The 22,221-nt window shown below is 36.1% G+C and overlaps 4 protein-coding genes across 4 annotated transcripts; 2 read left to right on the top strand and 2 right to left on the bottom strand.

Moving 5' to 3' along the window:
• Positions 1-405: 405 nt before the first annotated feature.
• On the top strand, positions 406-2,821 carry LOC143629895 (pyruvate kinase 1, cytosolic-like). Its single transcript, XM_077099042.1, has 5 exons — positions 406-553; positions 649-716; positions 827-926; positions 1,059-1,118; positions 2,668-2,821. The coding sequence occupies exons 1-5, from the start codon at positions 521-523 to the stop codon at positions 2,818-2,820; spliced, it is 414 nt and encodes a 137-aa protein (XP_076955157.1). The 5' UTR covers positions 406-520; the 3' UTR covers position 2,821.
• Positions 2,822-5,195: 2,374 nt separating this feature from the next.
• Positions 5,196-5,675, bottom strand: LOC143629894 (histone H2B-like). The gene has a single exon (XM_077099041.1). The coding sequence runs from the start codon at positions 5,639-5,641 to the stop codon at positions 5,237-5,239; it is 405 nt and encodes a 134-aa protein (XP_076955156.1). The 5' UTR covers positions 5,642-5,675; the 3' UTR covers positions 5,196-5,236.
• A 7,199-nt stretch (positions 5,676-12,874) lies between these two features.
• Positions 12,875-13,455, bottom strand: LOC143629893 (large ribosomal subunit protein eL27x-like). Its single transcript, XM_077099040.1, has one exon. The coding sequence runs from the start codon at positions 13,432-13,434 to the stop codon at positions 13,027-13,029; it is 408 nt and encodes a 135-aa protein (XP_076955155.1). The 5' UTR covers positions 13,435-13,455; the 3' UTR covers positions 12,875-13,026.
• A 2,937-nt stretch (positions 13,456-16,392) lies between these two features.
• Positions 16,393-22,123, top strand: LOC143629865 (flavin-containing monooxygenase FMO GS-OX-like 4). The gene is made up of 7 exons (XM_077099018.1): positions 16,393-16,719; positions 17,466-17,540; positions 20,994-21,143; positions 21,227-21,309; positions 21,414-21,547; positions 21,637-21,812; positions 21,926-22,123. Exons 1-7 carry the CDS (start codon positions 16,393-16,395, stop codon positions 22,055-22,057), a joined length of 1,077 nt encoding a protein of 358 aa, XP_076955133.1. The 3' UTR covers positions 22,058-22,123.
• The last annotated feature ends 98 nt before the right edge of the window (positions 22,124-22,221 follow it).

Raw genomic sequence — 22,221 nt, 5'->3', positions numbered from 1 at the left:
ATTTTTTTTATAAATTCTAGCAATGAATGAACGATCAGCTGGTAGCTAGGGTGTAAACGAGCTGAGCCTGAACTTGGCTAGGTTTACAAGCTCAAGCTCGACTCAGGCTCGGCTCTTTTTATATTAATTAATATTTTTTTACATACATAATACAACATAATATGTAATTTTTATTTTTTTCTCATAAGTATAGATAATGATATTTATTATGTAAATTATATTTAATAAAAATGACTTGACATTATTCTTGTCATTTTAGTTTTTATATGTATATGCTTGGTGGCATCTCATTGACATTTAATAATCATTTTGTTAAAATATAAATTGAAAATAAAAGTACCATCTTTTTTAACAAAGTTATCTTATAGCTTTTTTTTTTCTTTTTTTGCATAAAGGCAGCATATAACAATATCGCAACTGTTGTTGAATATTCTGATTTTTACCATATCCTTTGCAGTCTGAAAAGGTGTACAATCAAGATTCATATTTCAAGAACACTGTCAAATATGTTGGCGAACCAATGAGTCACATGGAATCTATTGCTTCTTCTGCGGTGTTCAAATTCTATTTGTTTTTATATTGTTTAATAATGTAAACTTCTTTTTAAATGATTATTAAAAAATATATTAACTCGAGAAAGTTGTTTAGGTTCGTGCTGCCATCAAGGTGAAAGCATCGGTTATCATTTGCTTCACTTCATCTGGAAGAGCTGCAAGGTGTGTGTGTGGGTGTGATAATTAAAGTTCATAAAGATCTTTTGTTTTCGGTTTATTAAAACTTAAAAGTATAATTATATATATAACGTGAGATTTTATAAAACATGCAGGTTAATTGCTAAGTACAGGCCTACGATGCCGGTGCTTTCTGTTGTCATACCGCGCCTTAAAACAAATCAACTTCGCTGGACATTTACAGGCGCTTTTGAGGTAACGAAAATAGTTTTTATGCTTATTTTAAGTGTGAAGTTACAAGTTTACCCCTATCCACGCATATGGTATTATGATTTGTTCATATAAATTGTACCGAGTATTTATTGTTCTTTTTTTTTGTATAAATAGGCAAGGCAGTCGCTCATTATAAGAGGGCTTTTCCCCATGCTTGCAGATACTCAACACCCGGTAAGAGCAACTCCCTTTTTTGTAGCTCAAAAAGTTTTACATGATGTTTTTTTCATGTTTAAAAGATTAAAAATAAAAAGAATAATCTTTTTAACCGGATTAAATTGATTTTTTGATCTTGTAAATTTGTTAAAGAAATTGAGATGTTTGAAAAGAAAAGACAGAATTACTGAAATTGTCCTTTATCTTTCACCCAAATTTCACTCGTTGTCCCTGATCTTCAAAATTGATCTTTTTTGTCATTTACGTTTCAAAATCTAACAGCGTTTGTCCTTTTAGCCTAACTCTGTTAAAAATCTTTGTTAAATTATGTCAGCTGCTGGTCACGTGAGGGCAATACGGTCATTTCATGTCCCCTCCATATTTACCCCAATATAAACCCACCCAACCCCCTGATCTTTCTTCAGACCACCACCACCACAATTGCTTCTTCTCCAGCGAGCCACCGCCACCATCTCCGACGATGAATGTCATAGACCGCCACTATCATAGTTGCCCCCATCTCCCCCTCTATCACTGCCACCGTCTCCCACCTCCACCCACCCCCGTCTCCCCCCTCTATTAGCAGATCTGTAAATGATCCCAGCATACTCATGTTTGATCTAGTTACTCATGTTTTTAACTAGTCTGGACATGGATTTGAGCTTATGTATAACTAATTTGGACATGGATTTGAGCTTATGTATAACCACCACCACCCTACCGGAAGACCACCACTGGTTCAAATTGGCTTCGACGAGTTGTAGGTTTTTGACCGTTGGCTAATTACCCACGAGTTGCAGGTTTCCGGCAGTAGATGTCCACGCCGGAAAAACGGGGTTCTCCACGAGTTTCAGGTTTCCGGCAGTCGATTCGCCAAGTTACCCGCGAGGTTCTCTAGCTTCTTCGATACCGCCGACAACCCTCTCCGTCTCTTTCATTTTTCCGGCGATAGATGATGACGAAAACCCAAATATGGGACTTCCATGAACATGTTGCAGGTTTTTTTTAATGATGGTGTGAGGCATTTTGGTGGCAGGAGAGAGAGATATTTATATAAATAAGGTTTTTTTAATTAGTTTTTTTTTAATTCAAATATTTTTAATTAGCAGGGTAAAATGACCAATTTACCCTCATGTGCAAGGCACATGACCTAACTTAACGAGAAAAATTAACTGGGTTAGGCGAAAAGGACAAACACTGTTGGATTTTGAATCGTTAAGGTAAAAAAAAGATCAATTTTGAAGATCAAGTACAACGAGTGAAATTTGGGTGAAAGATAAAGGACAATTTCTGTAATTCTGTCAAAAGAAAATGATAAAATTACCCTTTTATCAATGTTAAAAATCCACGATTGAATGCAAGTTTTTAAATTTCGATTCCTCAATCAACCGAACACAATTTTCAGATGAAATGCTTTTTTTTAATTCCAATGAATTCTGTCAACCAAAAAAAATTATTGATTTTACTAGCAATATGTTTTAAATGATTCAAAGTATAGAAATGACATTTAAAAACAATAATTTTTGTATGTCAGTGACAATTACAACTTGAATAATGGTTTTTGTAGGGTGGGTCTGTGAGTGCAACGAATGAGACAGTTTTAAAGGTGGCTATAGATCATGGTAGGAGCATTGGTGTTATAAAACCACAAGATCGTGTTGTTGTTTGCCAAAAAGTGGGTGATGATGCTGTCGTCAAGATAGTCGAGCTTGAAGATTAGCAAACCGTAATTATAGAATTATGATAATTAGCTTCCTTTTTATGCATACAAGTTTGATCTAAGAAATATTTGCATAGTCATCGCGAGTTCAACTTATAATATAAACTATCTACCTAAAGTTACTTTTAGTTGTCTTTGCTCATTGTGTTCTCATTTTAGCTATTTTTTTAACCCCACAGAAAGGTTGTTCGACATCTCCTTAAAGTAATAGGCAACCATGCCATTTTTTTACATGCAAAAGAACCATTATATAGAAGGTCTTGGGTTTGAATCCTATAAAATACAAAAATTTATTTGTTAAAAATTAGAACCATAATTTCCTTTTAGTTTAAAGCATGTGCTAAAAAAACTTCCTCCTTTTGAGATCCCATCAAAGTGGCCTCCCCCCCCCCCCCTCCTCTTTGTTCAGTAGTGTAAATTTACCCACTGTTGTCCGAAAATTTTTATATTTAGTGTAAGTTTACCCGTTTTTTTACATTATGTTTGATGAAAAAAAAAACTCATTTTTTTTTCATATTTGTTTCCAACAATGTAATGGAGACAAATGTCAACATAGGTAAAGAAGCTTGTAACACCGAGTTTTGAGGGGTGTTATGAATTATAATTACAGTGAATTGGGTTAGTTGGGGGAGTCAAAATAAGTTGTGATATGAATTATAATGGCTTGTAACATAATACATGCATGTGTTATACATTTGTATTGTGGCATATGGAAGGGATTTAGTAAAGTTTTAAGAGGTAGTGAGATGTGACATGAAATATCCTAGACTTAAGGTTAATCAAAAAATGAGTTGAAAGATTTAACCTTTATGATTTTCAACATTAAGCCTCATCATGGGAGACCATCCTCTTTGGGGTGTTTTCGGTCATTTATGAAAGGATAGGAACTACTATTGTGTTTCCATAATCGAATATAAGACATCATAGGGATAGGGAGAGCATTGTGAGATCAGGTGAGTAAAAGAGGAGAGGAGAGGTGTAGGCAGCCAAACGAAGGGAAATGAGACACCATGAGGCCAACCACGGTCGAGCCTAGGGTTATGGTGAAGGAACCACGTTCGAACCAAGGTCTTGTGAGGATTAATCAAGGAAGAATCGTTGTTGCGATCGTGCCTTGCATTCTAAAACCGAAGTAAAATTCAATCAGACGGTGAGAAACGAGCGGTTTAGGAGCATCTATGTGTTTGTGCATGTTAAGGTGAGGTTCTAGACCCTGTATTCATAGTTTTGCTAATTTTTGGGGTTAATCACTTTGCTTGGTTTCGGAGTACTAAAAATGGAACATAGACATGGATGATAAATTGATAATTGCTCTACAGTTCTAGAAATGAACTGTTGGGAGTGTTCAGATGGTAAAATGAAGAAAAAACCATTTCATAACCAAAATAAAGCAAAATCAAATAATAGCATATTCAAACAATATTTCAAATAAACAATTGGTAACTAAATTCTCCTTGATTCTTCAAAAACATAAACGAGCTAATGCCTGTTTGCCTGCATTCAAATCATATCGACCAGATCTTGTCATAACCATCTAAAAAACACTTGCCGATCAGTAATTCAAAAAGACCGACTCAATGTGAGTAGCAAAAGAAACCCTTGGTTTATTTTCAAAAAAAATTCTTTTAGACCCGTCTGTACAAATCATCATACCACAACACACATAGATCCCTAAAACAGCACTACCTGCTTACCAGCACTAAAATTTGTTCACGAGAGACCCGGTTAATCAAATGCGCAAAAAATCAGCCAATCTAGTCATGCGATTCGTTCACCCGTAAGGTTCAACTGACTTCAAACTCAATATCCAAAACCTATCACAAATTACAACTTTTATCACAATAAACTTCTACAATCAATACATTAGCTTCAAGCCTTCAACAGTTACAGCTTTTAATCAACCAAGAAATCTCATGTTTGGTTTAAACAACAAAAGCCAAAACCTTTTATAACCAATTTTCGTTCACATTTTGACCGGTTGAGATTCAGCTAACCAGTTTTGATTAAGAAAATCACAAACCAATTACATACCAACAATTTCAATCACTTAAAACCAGTTAAATTTCAGATCAATTCAGTTAAAACAATTTATTTGCACACCTCTACCACTAAGAATCCTGTATTTATTTAAATTTTTTATTACATTGAAACATAAGACAAGCAAGCAATAAGAATCCTGTATGTTTACTAAATGATCATTTCATGTTCTGTATAATTATAACTTAATTTAGGTAACATTCAACAATTAATCACCAAATAAAACCAAATCAACAAATTAAAGCACACAACTAAACACTTAAACCTTCATTTCATTTCATTCCGACAAAACACATTACAAACTTCTTCATAACCAAATCCAACTTCACTTTACACCAACACAAAACCTAAAGCCCAATTACCCAAACCCTAGAACCACCTAACCGCTAGTAAACTTGGTCACAGCCTTAGTCCCCTCACTGACCGCATGCTTAGCCAACTCACCAGGCAACACCAACCTAACCGCGGTCTGAATCTCCCGAGACGAAAGCGTGTGCTTCTTATTATACCTAGCCAACCTCGAAGCCTCCTGAGCCAACTTCTCAAATATATCATTAATAAAGCTGTTCATGATCCCCATAGCCTTGCTGGATATCCCAATATCCGGGTGCACCTGCTTCAACACCTTGAAGATGTAGATCTTGTACGTCTCCACTGACTTCTTGTGCCTCTTCTTCTTCTTGTCGGCTGCTGCCGCGTCCTTCGGCAGCTTCTTCTCGGCTCGTGGCTTCTTCTCGGCGGCTGGCTTCTTCTCGGCGGGCTTCTTGTCTGCCTTTGGTGCCATTGAGAGTGTTTGCGTGTTTGAGAGATTGGATTAGGGTTTGGTGGTGGGTGAGATTGAAAGGTGATTTGGGGGTTATGTATAGGGTAAAGGTGGGTTGTGATTGGTGGAATAAAGTTGACGCGGATTGTGAATGAGAGCCGTTGATTATGTGGAAAGGTTAACTAAGGCTATCTAACGGTGGAGATTGAAATGTGTGAATGTTTTGAAATGTGAGGGTTCGCGCGGGCGGGTGAAAAGTGAAAACTTAAATTAAGAAGTGAGTTTTAAAATATTTGAAAAGCTAATTTTTTTATATTTTATCGAGAAGAGTTTTCATATATGTATTTTTTTTACATCGATACAGAAGATAAACAAGCAATAAGTTACGTCGCTATCCCTTTTTAAATTGTAAAACCCAATTTTTTAAAAAACTACATTCGTTGATATTTGAATCATAACATTATTATGCATGGCCCGTTGAACTCGGGTAAGTAACTCCATGGCTTTAGACGCCAGGAAACCAAAAGTGTCAAAAGCAAAATGAATAAATATGGGTTATATGAGTATATTAGTGTTATGAGAAAGTTAAAAAATGGTTACGTTTTAATAAAGTTTTTAGTTAGTTGGATAATGTCTTTTTTTCGAATATAATATTATCAATCATCAACCTAAATGTTGTGTTTCTGGTTGTGTCTGATGGTCGGTGTATTTCATGTCTATTATTATATTAATATGTTTGTTTTAGTGTAATTATCGTGTGAACATTGGTACTTCAAGGATTTTTATATGTTTCAGGTCTTTGGGCGTTAAGGATATTTATTGATGATGTTTACGGGCTTGGAACGATGATTTAGAGTCTTTTATTATAAAATATATGGTACAAAAATCATTTAAAAGTTTTTTATTATATAAAATTGTCATTTGTTTATCCATCATTTACAAATCAAATAGATTCATACATGTTTGGAATATTATTCTCACATTAAAACATCTTTCATTTTTAGTTTGTGTACATTAAACACACTTCAAAATACAATTACATTCATAAAACTCAATAATATAACTTATTTTTATGATAAAGCACTAAACATCACATCCCGTACACCCTTAATATTGCTTTAAGTTTGTATACCGTAACTCATGACACTTGGTCTATGTCCAAAGTCTGTGTCGAAAGCTTTCTTGCCATTTAGATCAGCTAAATAACCTGTAGCGCTTGGTCTCGGCTCAAAGTCTATATCGAAAGTCTTCTTGCCATTTAGAATGTTTACATAACTTGTAGCACTTGGTCTCGGCTCAAAGTCTGTATCGAAAGCCTTCTTACCATTTAGATCGGCTACATAACTTGTGGCACTTGGTATTGGCTCAAAGTCTGTATAAAAATATTTCATAACTTGTAGCACTTGGTCTCGGCTCAATATTTAGTTCAAAAATATGCATGGAAAAAAATATGATGATGATGATGATGATGATGATAAGGAAAATTGGTTTTTATTGGTCCCAACTATTTCATTTTTGTCGGCGCTGGTCCCAACTTTCATTTTGGCTGGCAACGGTCCTAACTTTCGCATACGTTTCTTCCACCAGTTCGCAACTAACGGAGTACTAACTCCGTTATGTTTTTGTTGATGTGTTCATCCGAGCTGTCAAAAAAACGTTACGCGTCAGCCACCGTGGCAGCCATCTGAGCTGTCAAAGACCGGAGAATCAAAAACCCCTACCGGACTCCGACCTCCCACCCATCGCCGCCATCAAACTCAAACCCACCAACGCGTCAAGCCCCCAATTGAGGATTTTCATATCAACATCGCTAGCCATCCTCCAAGATCTGAACTCTTCACCACCAACGCGTCAAACCCCCCAATTTATCATATATGAATCGGGTTCCTGAATCGGAACAGGGGGTGGATCGCCGGAAAAACGGGACAAGGCGATTGGATACGAACTGAGATGAATAACGAATATGGGGGAGACGGCTCGAGCAGATTCAAAACTCCGCAAGCATGATGGTGGTATGCACAAAGATGATGGTGGCCGGCCGGAGATGGCGAACGTGATGGTGGCCGGAAATGGTGAACGTGACGGTGGCCGATGCGGCGTTGGGCGGCGGTGGTGGGGGTGGCGGGAGTGGCGGTGGGACGGTGGTGTGGGGAGGTGGGTTTGAGTTTGATGGGGCGATGGGTGGGAGGTCATGGAGTCTAGTAAGGGTTTTTGATTCTCCGGTCTTTGACAACTCAGATGGCTGCCACGTAACGTTTTTTTGACAACTTAGATGGACACATCAGCAAAAACATAACGAAGTTAGTACTCTGTTAGTCACGGACTGGTGGAAAAAACGTATGTGAAAGTTGGGTCTTTGCCAGCCAAAATGAAACTTGGGACCAATAAAAACCAGAAGGCTGTATAATTTATACTAGGCACATGATTTATTGGCTTTACACATCACTTAACAGAAGGCTGTATAATTTATACTTGTAATCGCATTACAGGTTATAATTTTTTTTCAAATATTCAAATAATTGGGTGCCCTACTAGTTGTTCGTTAGATAGCGAGGAGAAGTTCTATCGCTACTTATATACCAAGACTCACACCGAAACACGCATTGAAAAATGTTAACTTTCGTTGGTAAGTTATAGTTTATGAAAACTTGCAATACTTTATTGAAATACACATTTAACTTCACAAAAACTATCACAATCGATGTGCGCCAACATTTAACTTGCAATATCGACTATGATAGTTTTAAGGTTTAGACAATCAGTCAATCACAGTCGATATTACGCAAACAAATTTCACATGCACATTTTGTTATCATGATCCCTTTCGAAGGTATGATGTATGATCCATTTTCATATATATGCTTTTTCCTTATAATTGTATGCACACAAAATTTTTGTTAAGGACAGCAAATTTTTATCAATAAATTTATTTATTTTTAATGGACTAATTTAGAATTATTGGCATATAATTAAGAGAATACATAAAATTTATTCACGTATTTTATAGCTAAAGACTTAAAATGTTATCTGATATGTTGTTGTACACACACACAGACACACACACATATATATATATATATATATATATATATATATATATATATATATATATATATCGGAAAACTATATTTGTAATTTTCTTAACAATTTATTAATTTGTGTTACGTGAATCTTATGTAAAATGCATGCATTATAATTTGAAAGAAAATTGCGTTGGGTACGAAGAGAGAGATTTACATATCTATTATGATTTTATTAAGATGTGTAAGAAACATGGACAATGACATATTATGATATTTATTAAAATGACTATTATTATTGAAATGAAACGTGGAAAATAATCTTATGATTTTGTTGGAACGTGTAAGGAACATGAAATATGAGAAATATTTATATTTATTAATAGTTTATTAAATGCCGTCAATAAGAGATTTGGTGTTTCATGTGACTCATGTTTGATTCATGTCCCAACATTTAGTTTCAGAGACATTAGGACTAGGCGAGTAGATGACTTTCATTAGAACTGTTCAAATAGTATGACCTCCTTTTACCTAATACCCTACTCAGGTCCTTTACCTTTTTAGGAAGAAACGTGGACTCGAGACCTACCCTCTAAACAATAAAACGGTCGGGTATAAATAAGGGTTTCAATGGTCCAACCCTATATCCTTTAAGGCAGTAATCAAATCTCCTTTTCTGCATTTACTAGTTGCATATCTCATATATGACTTTAATATATGAATCATAGAACGATTATACTTTCATTTAATATCATAGTCTAACCTCAAAAGTTTATCAACCATTTGAACTAATACAAATACTATTCACATTCACAAATTACATGTAGAGAACAATTAGTGATTCCCATATATATGTTTCCAATCAGTAGTATTAGGGCTGACAATTTATACCCAATATACGAATACACAACACGTACCTACACGACTTTAACAGGTACCAGGTAAGGCCTTAACAGGTTTCGTGTACTAAACAGGTTGACACGAATCTACCTGTTAATTTTTGTGTCTAAAAGGTAAAATACATGTTACCTGTTAAGTACATGTTAAGTACCTGATTAGATTTTTATAATTAAATATATATAATTATATGTTATCCTAAACCCTAAATTCCTAAAACATCATCACTTTCTCTCAGCCGCCGCATTCTCATGACATTCCCAGTTAGGTTAATACGAATAATTTGACTATCGTAGGATCAATTTTAGCTCTTATCCTATATATCAGGCATCAAAAGGTTCGTGCTCGTGTTTGGGATACAAGTGCACGATAAGTTTTCGTGTCGTGTACAGGTTTGCGCATTTCGTGTTCATGTCTTATCGTGTACGAGTATACACGATATGCCAGCTCTAAGTAGTATGACCATTTATTTTTATTTTTATTAGTAGTTGAGAAATTGCTGATGAATTTTATATGAAATACAAACCTCTCTTAAATTTCAACTTAATCACGAATCTGATGTACTATCTATAAACTAGTAAACGAGTCAAAGGTTTGAAAAAAGGTCGAACCTTGAAACCCTTTTACCCATACCCTTAACCCAACCCTTATTATATATTCGGGTCTAATTAAGGGTTTTACGAGTCGGGTAACTGGGTTTCAAGGGTCCGAAGGGTTTTACGAGTCGGGTAACCGGGTTTCAAAGGTCCGACCCTTATCTTGCTCACCCCTAGCTTTCACTAGTTGTTTCTTGAACTGAACGGTTTTTATCTCATCGCACTGCCGTGTTTTAATGTGAATGTTTACGGGTGTTGGCCTTTTTATTCTAAATCAAAAGATGAGTGCATACCGATGTGATAAATTTAACTAGAGGTGGCAATATGAGTGGGTTGGGTTGGATTTGGGTGATGGGTTAGAATGGGTTTGGGTCAGGATGGGTATGGGTCAGGATGGATTTTTAAAATAGAGGGTTAGGATGGGTATGGGTCAAGATGGGTAAAGTTAATCCATCTTGACCCAAGTAAAGGTTGAAATCCAATGGGTTTTAAAAACCCCTCAAAAGAATATTCAAAAAAATAAATAAAAAAAGAATAACTCAAAATATAAATCGAAAACGCAAAAAGTAAAACAACTAAAATGTTTCTCCCGTCTTCCTCGTTAAAAAAAAAAACTCGGTTTCGTCTCGGCTCAGGTTCGGTTTTTTTTCGGTTCAATTTTGCTTTTTTTCGTTTCGTATATATTCGGTTTCAATGTTTTCGGTTTTTGTTCGGTTTTATTCGTTTTAGGATGGGTACGGGTCAAGCTGGGTAAAGTTAACCCATCTTGAACTAAACAAATGCTAAAATACAAAGGGTTTCAAAACCCCTCAAAAAAATATTCAAAAAAATTAATAAAAAAATAATAACTCAAAATATAAATCGAAAACACAAAAAGTAAAACAACTAAAATGTTTCTTCCGTCTTCCTCGTTCATAAAAAAAAAAAACTCGGTTTCGTCTCGGCTCAGGTTCAGTTTTTTTTTCGGTTTCTTTATTCGCTTCGGTTTTGCTTTTTTTCATTTCGGTCAGTTTCGGTACATGTTCAGTTTCAATTATTTCGGTTTTGATTTCTAGGTTTCTATTCGGTTGCGTGGGTTTTGTTTGAAATAAAATTGAATAAAGTTTGTTTTAGTCAATTTTAACCCATAAACAAACCCATTATAACCTATAACCAAAAGTCTCTAGCATCTATCCAACTCATCCTGATCTTCTTGTAAAATTCATTTAATCTATCCTGACCCATCTCAATTTTTAAAATTATCCAAATTGACCCAAAACAACCCATTTGGGTTTGTTTTGCCACCCTTAAATTTAACCATTAGCTCCTTTAGAGAATTCATTGACAAAGTTTACTAAAGCCCAGCAGGCAGAAGCCCATGAGGCACACTTTGTTTTCCATTTCGCTTTCTTTTACCGATGAATAACTAGTTTCACAATTTCATTTTCATGTTTAATTCTTTTTAAAGACTCAAGTAAATGAAAACGAACATTTCATTTCAAATTTCAACACAGTACAAGTTAAACGCTTGATCAACGTTGCAGTCTAAAAAAACCCAAGCAAAGATTGATCTTGACTATCTTATATGGAAACAGAACTGGACAGAGTATTATCAGTCGGGTCCAACTCAGGCCAGTCAGTCAGTTACTCGAAACACATATCTTTATCAAGTTAGATGCTTTGATCAACACGGCAATCTAAAAAATGCCAAAGCTTTAATAATAACAAAATGCTTCACGCACAGCTCAGTCGAAAATGGTCTAAATAAGGGTATGTAGAAGAGAAAGAAGGATTTTATGAACAATTTACTTGACAAAATGCGGATATGTAAAAGGGGTGTGAAAAATTCTGGTTCTGGTTGTGTTTGGTCAGGCCAATGCCAATTAGAGTGGGCCAGACTCTTACAAGCACATACAGACAGCTTGGAACAACAGGTTTAGATTATACTGATATGTTGTACCATTTCACCACACCAGCTTGGTAACACTTGAGTCAAATAAAACAGGTTGAATACTTGAATTATACAGGACACTTTTTAACATTTTCCTTACCTAATTAATATCCTAAAGGATGTCAAGGACTCAAGGTCCTTCAGGCATTTTTTAAAAATTGGGAAAGAACAGTGTAGTTACTAGTTATGAACAATCAGACTAATTGTAAGGGGTTTTCTAGAGACACCCCACTTTTGCTAAAAACACCCACCAATACGCCTAGTATAGAGCTATACGGGGCATATTGGCCCCGTATAACCCCCCCCCCCCCACCGTATAGCCCTATACGGGACGTATTGGGGGTGTATGGGTGTCTCTAGTAGGACCCAATTGTAAACATGAAAATGATTTCTTCGATATACAAGTGCAAACTCACCATTTATATCAAAGTGAAACCAGTGAATGATACCAACACACTAACATCAGCCCATTATAAACTGAACCGAAAGAATAACAAGTACCAGAACTGAACTACTAGCACAGCTAATATAAAACACACAAGATTGACACTGAATAACGCAATTTCGACCAAAACAAATACACCACACCAAATAATACTCTAAAATCAGCACCATCAAAACTGATGCAATCACACAATAGCTAATGCAACCGAACTAAGGCAGCAAAACTAGGTCACAATATCAATATTTCGAAACATATAGAAACTGAAACCAGTCTATCACACCTAATAATACACTAAAATAAGCATTCAAACTCACAGAAACCACTGCAAATTAACTTAAACATAGCAAACTTAGGTCTAAAACACGGAATTAATACGGAAAATCAAATATTCGATACAAATATATCGAAACCAAAAGTGCATTAAGAACAATAACAGTCTAAATTCACCATCCATAACATAAAACTTAAACTTAACATAACAAACAAAAACCAACCGAAACATAACACTCATCATTTCTTCAGAACCTGAGCTTGGAGAAGAACCACCGGTTTTTACCGGTCTTAAACCTCTCCTCAAACCTAGCCTTGGTCTCCTTACAAGTAGTCACCTTCTTGTCACGTGACTGCAGCGCATCCACCGTAACAACATCCTTCAGATCCACGTCCAGCGTGTACCTCGTCGGCATGATGTGGTTGTAGTTCACAAGCTTGATGAACGCCTTCACGCGTGACTTCTTTGTTGTCTTCTTCGCTGAGTCCTTCCGGATCACCTTCTTCGGGTACTTGGATATTCCGGCAACCAGGCAGTGGCCGTACGGACGGTCGCGTGTCCCGTCGTCGAATTGCCTCACGATCACCGCCTTACGGCCGGCGAATCGGCCGTTGAGGACCACCACTGCCTTGTTTGGCTTCAGGAACTTCACCATCTTCGCCGCCGCCGCTGCTGCTGTTACGCTCAAGCACCAGATTAGGTCTAGGGTTTCACGGATTCGACTAAGGCTTGAAATTTATAATATTTGTTTTTCTGGGCCACACACTTGTAGAGCCTCGGCCCAATAACTTACTAGTCCAAAATTCATTATTTACTTGAAAGTTGAAGCCCATATATTTTATTTCTTCTTTTGTAAAGGTGGATAAATTGTGTTTTTTTTTCCCGAAACGGGTTCTGAGTATGGTCAACAAAGGTGAAAAACGAGTCAGGTAGGACCGATTCCGGGTATAGTCGGGTATTTGACCAGGTATTTCCTGTTCCGGGGAAAGATCTAATATTATGTCGTACACCGGGTCTGGAACCGGGTATTTTGTGTACCTCTTTTCTTTTGATTAACAAACTACTCTACAAACTTTCGTGTAAATTAAGGATATTCTTTTTAACATATCTAGTTTGTGTCTAGCCAATGAGCTGGTGACGGAGTAGTAAAGAAGACACATGGTGTTTCATGTGACCCGGGTCTGAAAACTGCCATGATCATTTTGTTTGATAGCGCCAGGTGATGATGGGAGACTGGACAAGTTATAAGGCTTATAATTTATAGTGTTTCGTTTCTTTGGGTTTCATCACTTCGGACGGACTTCATCCAAATTGTTTAACTAATCTAAATTTCGTTATTTTACTTGAGAGTTAAAGCCCACGTGATTTTGTTTTCTCTTTTAACTATTTTAACCTGCAATGGGGGAAAGAGCTGGTAATTACATAATACACGTTAGCTTTTTTCTTTAATTGAAAACACCATACTTAAGTTAAAAAAAATAGAATACTCGTTAAATATATTCACATATGAAGAAATTATGATTGTTTAAAAATCGTAAGGGAAAGTTGGTTTTAAAATGAAATTAAAGAAATACCTGGCTAAATATAGAGGGCAAAATGTAAGTGAATTTTAAATAACTAAAAGTTATGTAAAATTTAAAGGGAATGCGTAACTTATAGTTAATTACGTGGATGAATTAGGGTATCCGGGGTGGGAGTCGGGTAAGGCTCGGGTTCTTTTGGGTTGTTCGGCAACACCGCCACCAACACTTCGGTTTGGTGATTTGGGCAAGATTTTCGGGTTGGTTAACCTGATGGAGAAGGAGGGAGAGAGAGAGAAAAAAAAGGGGGTGGATCTTCAACCAATAAAAAAATCAATTTTATTTTAAGCCTTCTATTTTTTCTATATAAATCTACGTGCACCTCTAAAAAATATGGGAAAATTCCCAAAATAAGTATTTATGAAAACAAATTTCTAGTTTTAGGTACCATGTTCAAAAAATTCCAGAAATAGGTATTATAAACTAGTTGTGACGAGTAGTTTGTAGAAACCAATTAGAAGTTGTCACGTGTCCTTAAACTAACAGTAACGAGCACGTTCACTGATCATTTACTCGTCACGACTAGATACGTTTCATGCCTCGTAATCAACGTCCACGAGTAATTCATAAGTTCTTTAGTCGCGACGAGTATATTATAAGGTTAAACTAGTCGCGACGAGTTAATTACTAATAAGCTACTCGTGTAAGGAATGTAAACCGGGTAAACTAGCTGTCACGACTAAATGACTTATGAATCACTCGTGGGCGTTGATTACGAGGCATGAAACTTATTTACTCGTGACGAGTAAATGATTAGTGAACGTGCTCGTTACGGTTAGTTTAAGGACACATGGCAAGTTTTAATTAGTTCTACAAACTACTCGTCACGACTAGTTTATAATACCTATTTCTGAAATTATTTGCAAATTGTACCTAAAACTAGAAATTTGTTTTTATAAATGCTTGTTTTGGAAATTTTCCCAAAAAATATCCATACACTCCCTATTTTTAAGCTTTAACATGACACTCTCGTTAGTTGATCTTTCTCCCTAAATTTGCATCGACCCCTAATACCCTTAAAATAAAAGGCGAATTTGTCGACCTTACCATTGCATTACGTGCTGTAGCATAAGCTCTAAATCTTGTAATTACTTCCATTTTAAAGCGTTTACTTTTCCCACAGGAAAAGTATTATATAGTAGTTATGTAGTCGTATAGATAATAGATTAACAAACATCCACTCTACAAACTTTTATGTGTGGTTTCTAATTACCCTTAGAGAGAAAGATTACTCGTTCGTGAACAACTTCGGTCAGGCCACATCCAACTACTCCACATTCCAGCTCGAACTGCGAGGACGTATTGGAGACAAAGATTATACCTGATTGACCCGTCGAGGGAAGATCATCTCTTCGACCGGCTGACATTTTGGTGTTTGGATGGATAGGAGGAAAACATGCTTGCGTGGATTTAACAGGGGTTTCCCCTCTGGTGAGCTTATGGAGTAGTGGTTTTATAGCCGGTCAAGCTGTTTTGAAAGCTGCTTCAGGAAATGTGACAAAATATGAGAAGGCGTGTCTTGACAACCAACATGTGTTTATTCCTTTTGCTTTTGACACTTTTGGTTTCCTCGCGTCTGAAGCTGTGGAGCTACTTACCCGTGTTCACCGGGTCATGTATAGTAATGTTATGACTCCAAGATCCGAAAATGTAGTTTTTAAAAGATTAGGTTTTGCAATTCAAAAATAGATAGCGGCGCAGCTTGTTGCCCGCTTGCCTTCTGTTTCGATGTAATTTAAATAACACCTTCATCTTATTTAACTCAAACAATAATGATAATAATCATCATCATCATCATCACTATAAGTGAACTATATCTCCAAAGAAGATCTTGTAAAATCTTCTCTCTAATAATTGCTTCATAATAAACTAGCAATGGTATTATATTAAACCATATGAACCATGTGTGATTGACCAATAATGCAATGTTATTGTTATAATGTAGCTATCAATTTATTTTTTATGGTTTCACGGTACATATAGTAATATAAATAGACGCACAAGACAACTCAAACTCACTCCCAAGTCCAAACATGACGGATTCTCTGAACGTAGCTGTGATCGGAGCCGGCATCGCGGGCCTTGTCACCGCCCGAGAGCTTCTTCGAGAGAACCATCATGTCACCGTTTTCGAAAAATCAAAACAAATCGGTGGAACTTGGGTTTATGATCACCGAGTCGAAGTTGACGGGTGCATTCCCCTTGATCCCAACCGAACCGTTGTTCACAGCAGTCTATACGCATCTCTTCGAACAAACCTTCCTCGACCGCTAATGGGCTTCTCGGATTTCTCGTTTGAAGACAAATCATACGGTGATCCCAGGTTGTTTCCTTGTCACGAGTTGCCCATGATGTTCCTGGTATGGTGTACTATTCTAATAATGCCAGTCAAAAGTTGTCTATTTTTTTATTTTGGGCCAGCTATACACTAATTGCCAGACAAATGATACATATTGATTCAAGCGGCCGTCCGGATAAAGCTCGGTTATTTAACCAAATATTTTTCAAACTTTAACCATATATGGTCAGAACAACCATCTAGATATTGATTAAACGGCTGTTCCGACCAATAATATTCGAAGTTTGACCTCCCTATGGTCAGAGTGGCGGTCCGAATGTTGTTCAAACGGGCATTCTAACTTTTGATTAATATTTTTCATAGTTTGATTTTTTTAACAACACAGTTGTCCTAGTATTTTGTAAACGACCGTTTGATAATATGAAATCAAATAGGTGACGTAGTTATAGCATATATAACCCTTTATTTAATATAGTTATACGATTATATCCACATTCTACTCTTTTTAAACATTAAAAGCCACTAGCTTATTTGTCCCCTACCTATTAGATTATTACCAAGATCCGGTTTGTAAACTAATGTGGTTAACACAACCAAGCTCGGCTCAATTCATGATTTTAACCCGTCGTTCTTGAGTAACTCACCAATGTCAATTTTATCCTAAACCAACCTGACTGCACAATGCAAAATTAACCGGTTTTTACTGTTCCGGGCCAACTTAGCATATAAGTTTTAATGTTATTGACATATTGTTATTTATATTTTGTATGGTAAATGCTAAAAACGTCTGTTTGGCATACGATCGAGGCAGGTATAGAGGAATGGTCACGAAAACAAGTGCATAGTCACAACTATCGTATCCCCGAACCATACCAAGATCAAGTATGTATCTTTTCATGCTTTTTCCTTTCTATTAGTCGATATATAGAAATATATCGAGTTATGATATTATTACACTACTAGAAAATGAAGCATTTGCGACCAGCCTTTTCGGTTGGAAAACGGTTGCAGTTGCGCCGTTGCGACTGTTTTGCAACCGACAGTGTAGTCGGAAAAACGCTGGTCGCTGTTGCCCTATTACGACCGTTTTGCGACCACCATTACTTTTGCGATGGTCTGCAGTCGCAAATTTTCCGACCGGTGCTGTGGTGGCAAATCTTCCGACCTGTGTGCTGTGGTGGCAAATCTTCCGACCGGTGTTACGGTCGCAAATCTTCCAACGGGTGTTGCGGTCGCAAATCTTCCGACTGCCACTATTTTTTGCGACGAACCTGCACCTGTTTTGTTGAGACAGATTTGCGACTATATTTTTGTCGCAATGCAGTGGAAATATAAATATTTTTTGCACAAAAATTATTAAAATCAAATCATAAAATTATAAATGTAAACACAAATAAAACTATAAAGTTCTATCAAAGATGTTCAATACAAAATGTTATCAAGCTCTACAAAACATATATAAAAAAATGTTATTCTAGCTATGCACGCTTTCTAGTAAATAAAATTCTACATACGTTTTCCGGATGTCTTCACGTTTGTTTGGCTGCAAAAACAACAAACAATATCAAAATTATATCCACAAGAACACAAAAGTAAGATCCGATCAGAAAGTAAAAAAGAGTGCTACTTGTACAGAACAGGCTCTGACCTGGATTCAAGAGAAAAAGCACAGCTTTTGTGATAACCTGACTTACAAAAAATTAAGAATATAATCTGTTAGATAACACTCATGTAAGAAAATAATCAAAAAAATAATGAAGCGCCAATAAGTTGAAATAGAAAAGCACCTGAGAACACCTCCTTGAATCCATCATATACTGTATAATATTGCGTGAAGAGAAGTGAATACTGACCGGTCATCTAGAAGATTAACATTTTCGTTGAGTTAATTAAAGTGTGCACGAAACCAAAATAACTGAATGATAACTGGAATTACCAACCTAACAAACTAAAATAACTTAATCCAATAAAAAACGACTATATGGTTTTATATTTAAAAAAAAAACTGACTTTGGTTCGGTTTCGGTTTTGCTATCAACCATAAACCTTAAAAAATTGAACCATGCCGATTGGAACCGAAATGAAAAACTGAAAAAGCCAGTTTTCAATAATTTATAAAAAAATATTAAATACCCAAGAATTTTACATACAAATGTGTAATAACCAGTTAACCAGGCCGATTAGACTCAAAAGTTTCAAGCCACCAATTTCATTATTTTGGGACCTGGAACTTTTTCGGCCCAAAATGGTAAAAACGATAAAACTGAAACGAACCAAAAAAACCAAAACGAATGGCTTTAACCTAGAACCGAATTTTCGATTTGATCCCAAAACCGACCCAACTGATCCCTAGAGTCAATAATGAGTTACAGAATAGCTGTTTTACAATTTTAACCCTACAAAAGAAGAAACATATTACCTTGTATAGCGTCAATAGTAAGTAACAGAATAACGTCCGATATGCTCCATTTTTTCGTGACCGATAAGAACTTACCTACATGAAGAACTTTTATAAAGCCTCACAACTTAAATTCTACAATATTCTTCTTTTAAATATTTATTTATAAATACATTACCCCGCTATTAAAAGATTCATACCTGCAGATACAAGATGAATATCCAAGAACAATGGATACATTTAAACTCTACAAAGTTATAAACAATATTCTGAAAACTTGAGCCTATTCACCTCTAAATACAGAACCAATCATTCACATATAATAAAACTAGCAAAATAGGATCCTGATTTCCATAAATGTTCTAGCAATATATGTGACTCATAGCACATAACTTCCAAGTTTCAAATACCAAAAATTTGCAGAAAGGAAACGAGATTAATATATTATAGATATCAAATTTTTGTAACCGAGCCAAGCTCGGCTCGATCTTAGGCTCGTTTAATCTCAAGATCGAGCTCGAGCCTAGCCGAGCTCCCTCGTTTAATTTCGAGCCAGAAATCGAACCAACCCTGCCTTGACTTGTGAACAGCCAAATCTACATACATGAGATAGGCAAAGGAACACAAATCTATACCAGTTTACAAAGCTAGTTTCAATATCTAATTACATATTGTTCTAAACTTAAACTTAAACTAAAGCTAAAATTGTCATTATTAGGTCAAAATTGAATAAGAAAGAACGAAGACACTCCAAATTCACAACAGATTACAATAGATATTGAAATATAAACTCACATTGTTGCAATAAACAGAAAATTATACCTGCTTCTGCTTCAACTTCGTAATCAAACAAAAAACCTAGGGTTTGTTCGTTTTTTTGGGCGTTTCAGAGCTGTAATCAAAGCCGATTTGGTGGAGTAACAATGAGGGGCGAATTCAAAAGAGACGTTGATACGCAGACACGATGAAGAAATCGATCACCGGAATTCAACCGGAGTAAAGTTTTATGAGAATCTCCGATTCATTGAGCTCTGATTTGTATTCAATGGAAGACGATAATAGTGCGTAGATATTAAGTTCGTGCCCTAGATCCAATAAAAATTATAAAGAATAACTGAGAACAAATGGGGTTGCTAATAATGGCACGTACAAGTCACGTGCACCATTCCTGGATCAGGATTAATAACCTATTGCTACCGTTAAGACGGTCGCAGATTAAAACTACCATTTGCGTTTTTTTTTCCAGAAATTCCGACTGTATGACCGGTTGCAACAATTCCGACCGCTTAGCAAACGATTGTAAAAACTCCGACCGCTTAGCACACGGTTGCAAAAACTCCGACCGTTTAGCCAACGGTTGCAAAAACTCCGATAGCTTAGCCACTAAAAATAAATGGTTGCAAAAACTTCGACCGCTTAGCTACCGTATCACTTGATTGGCATTTTCGGTAGCAAATTTGCTAAATCGATACCTAAATTTGCTACCGTTTTTTTTGGTCGCAATTGCTCATTTTTCTAGTAGTGTTAAAAGGAAACATGTCAAATGGATCTTCATGTTTCATTGGGAAGCATATTCATTATTTTGATGAACATACTTTGTATAGCTATATAATCTAATATCTTTAACCAAAACACAAACATATAAACTCTACAAACTCAGTGTGAAAGAATTGAGAATATCATATTGAGCTATATATAAAATATGGTATTCAGTTAATTTACAATAGACCAAAATTTACAATTTGATCCACGGCTAGGTTAGTCTCTGTTAGGAAAATGCTCGGTGGAGACCAATAGGCTGAAAGCCAGGATTAATCTAGAAAATTTCTTAAGTTGGGATTAATACCGGCCAATAGGCCAAAGGTTGGATTATTAAAATCCAGTATCCCTTATTTTAAAAACCTCTAACGTACATTTTATTATCAACAAATTGGCAGGTAATCGTCGTGATTGGGAGTGGGCCAAGCGCAGCTGATATATCCCGAGAAATCTCAACGACTGCCAAAGAGGTTCATCTTTCTTCGAGATCTTCGAATGTCAAGGTGAAAAGGTTGGATGAATACAGAAATATTTGGCAGCATATGAAGGTATAATTTGAGTTGAATGAAGCAAACTTATTGTACAATTAGTTCCTTGAAATGTAACATATCAACATTTGCGTCTTTAACAGATCGAACGCGTTTTTAATAATGGGATAGTCGAGTTCCAAGAAGGAGATTCTATCGTAGCGGATGCTATCATACACTGCACGGGGTATGAACTATAACCAACACTTTTTCGTACGAATCCCACTTTCTAGTGTCTAAGTTAATCGGAAACAAATCACTAAACTCTTGTTTTGATTCGGTATTTGCTAGGTATAAGTTTTGTTTCCCCTTTCTAAGAGCAAACAACATGGTACATGTTGACGACAATCGTGTTGGACCACTATACAAGCACGTATTCTTTCCACGACTTGCACCTAGACTTGCGTTCATTGGACTAACCTATAGTATGTCATTCATTAGGCTCTTTTTTTCATTTGTTTAATCACTATTATTTTTATGTTATTTTGTTGTTCTTATTACTATCATTGTGAAGACAGTGGCATTCTATTTCGAGTGCTTGAGTTGCAAGCGAAGTGGGTGGCACTTGCGTTGTCCAAGAAGATATCATCGCCGTCGAAAGATGAGATGTTGGTCGACGTTTTCAAATTCTATAAAGAACAGGATGAAAATGGACTCCCGGAGAGTCACACGCATTCACTACGCTTTCAGGTTATCATCTTTTGCTTATTCTTGTTACCACATTATTGATAGTTTTTTGTTCTTATGACTAATGGCCAAAGAAACCGTGTTTCTAAGTTCAACATTGATGGTTTTGATGGTAGTTTGAATATATAGATTGGTTAGCTAATCAAGTAGGATTGCATGTTGAAGATAGGCTTAAGAAGACTTTTACCAGCCTTTTTGAGTATTATAAATCGCATCCTAATGATTACAGAGATGTGTGGGTTTTGTAATCTCGTTAAAGATGATATAAGAAATGATTAGTGATCATTAATCAAAGGGAAACAAAGGTTTTACCAATAGGTAGTCTATTTTGTGTATTAGCAAGCGTTTGATTCAAATAATAGTCGATTGTATAATATAATTTATACATGTTTTTGGAAGGGAATAACAAAGG

Source organism: Bidens hawaiensis, unplaced genomic scaffold (assembly GCF_021521415.1).
Source record: "Bidens hawaiensis isolate Kalapana, Puna unplaced genomic scaffold, B.hawaiensis_p1.1 tig00005481_1, whole genome shotgun sequence".
Taxonomy (NCBI): domain Eukaryota; kingdom Viridiplantae; phylum Streptophyta; class Magnoliopsida; order Asterales; family Asteraceae; genus Bidens; species Bidens hawaiensis.
This window is presented reverse-complemented; position numbering and strand designations above follow the sequence as displayed.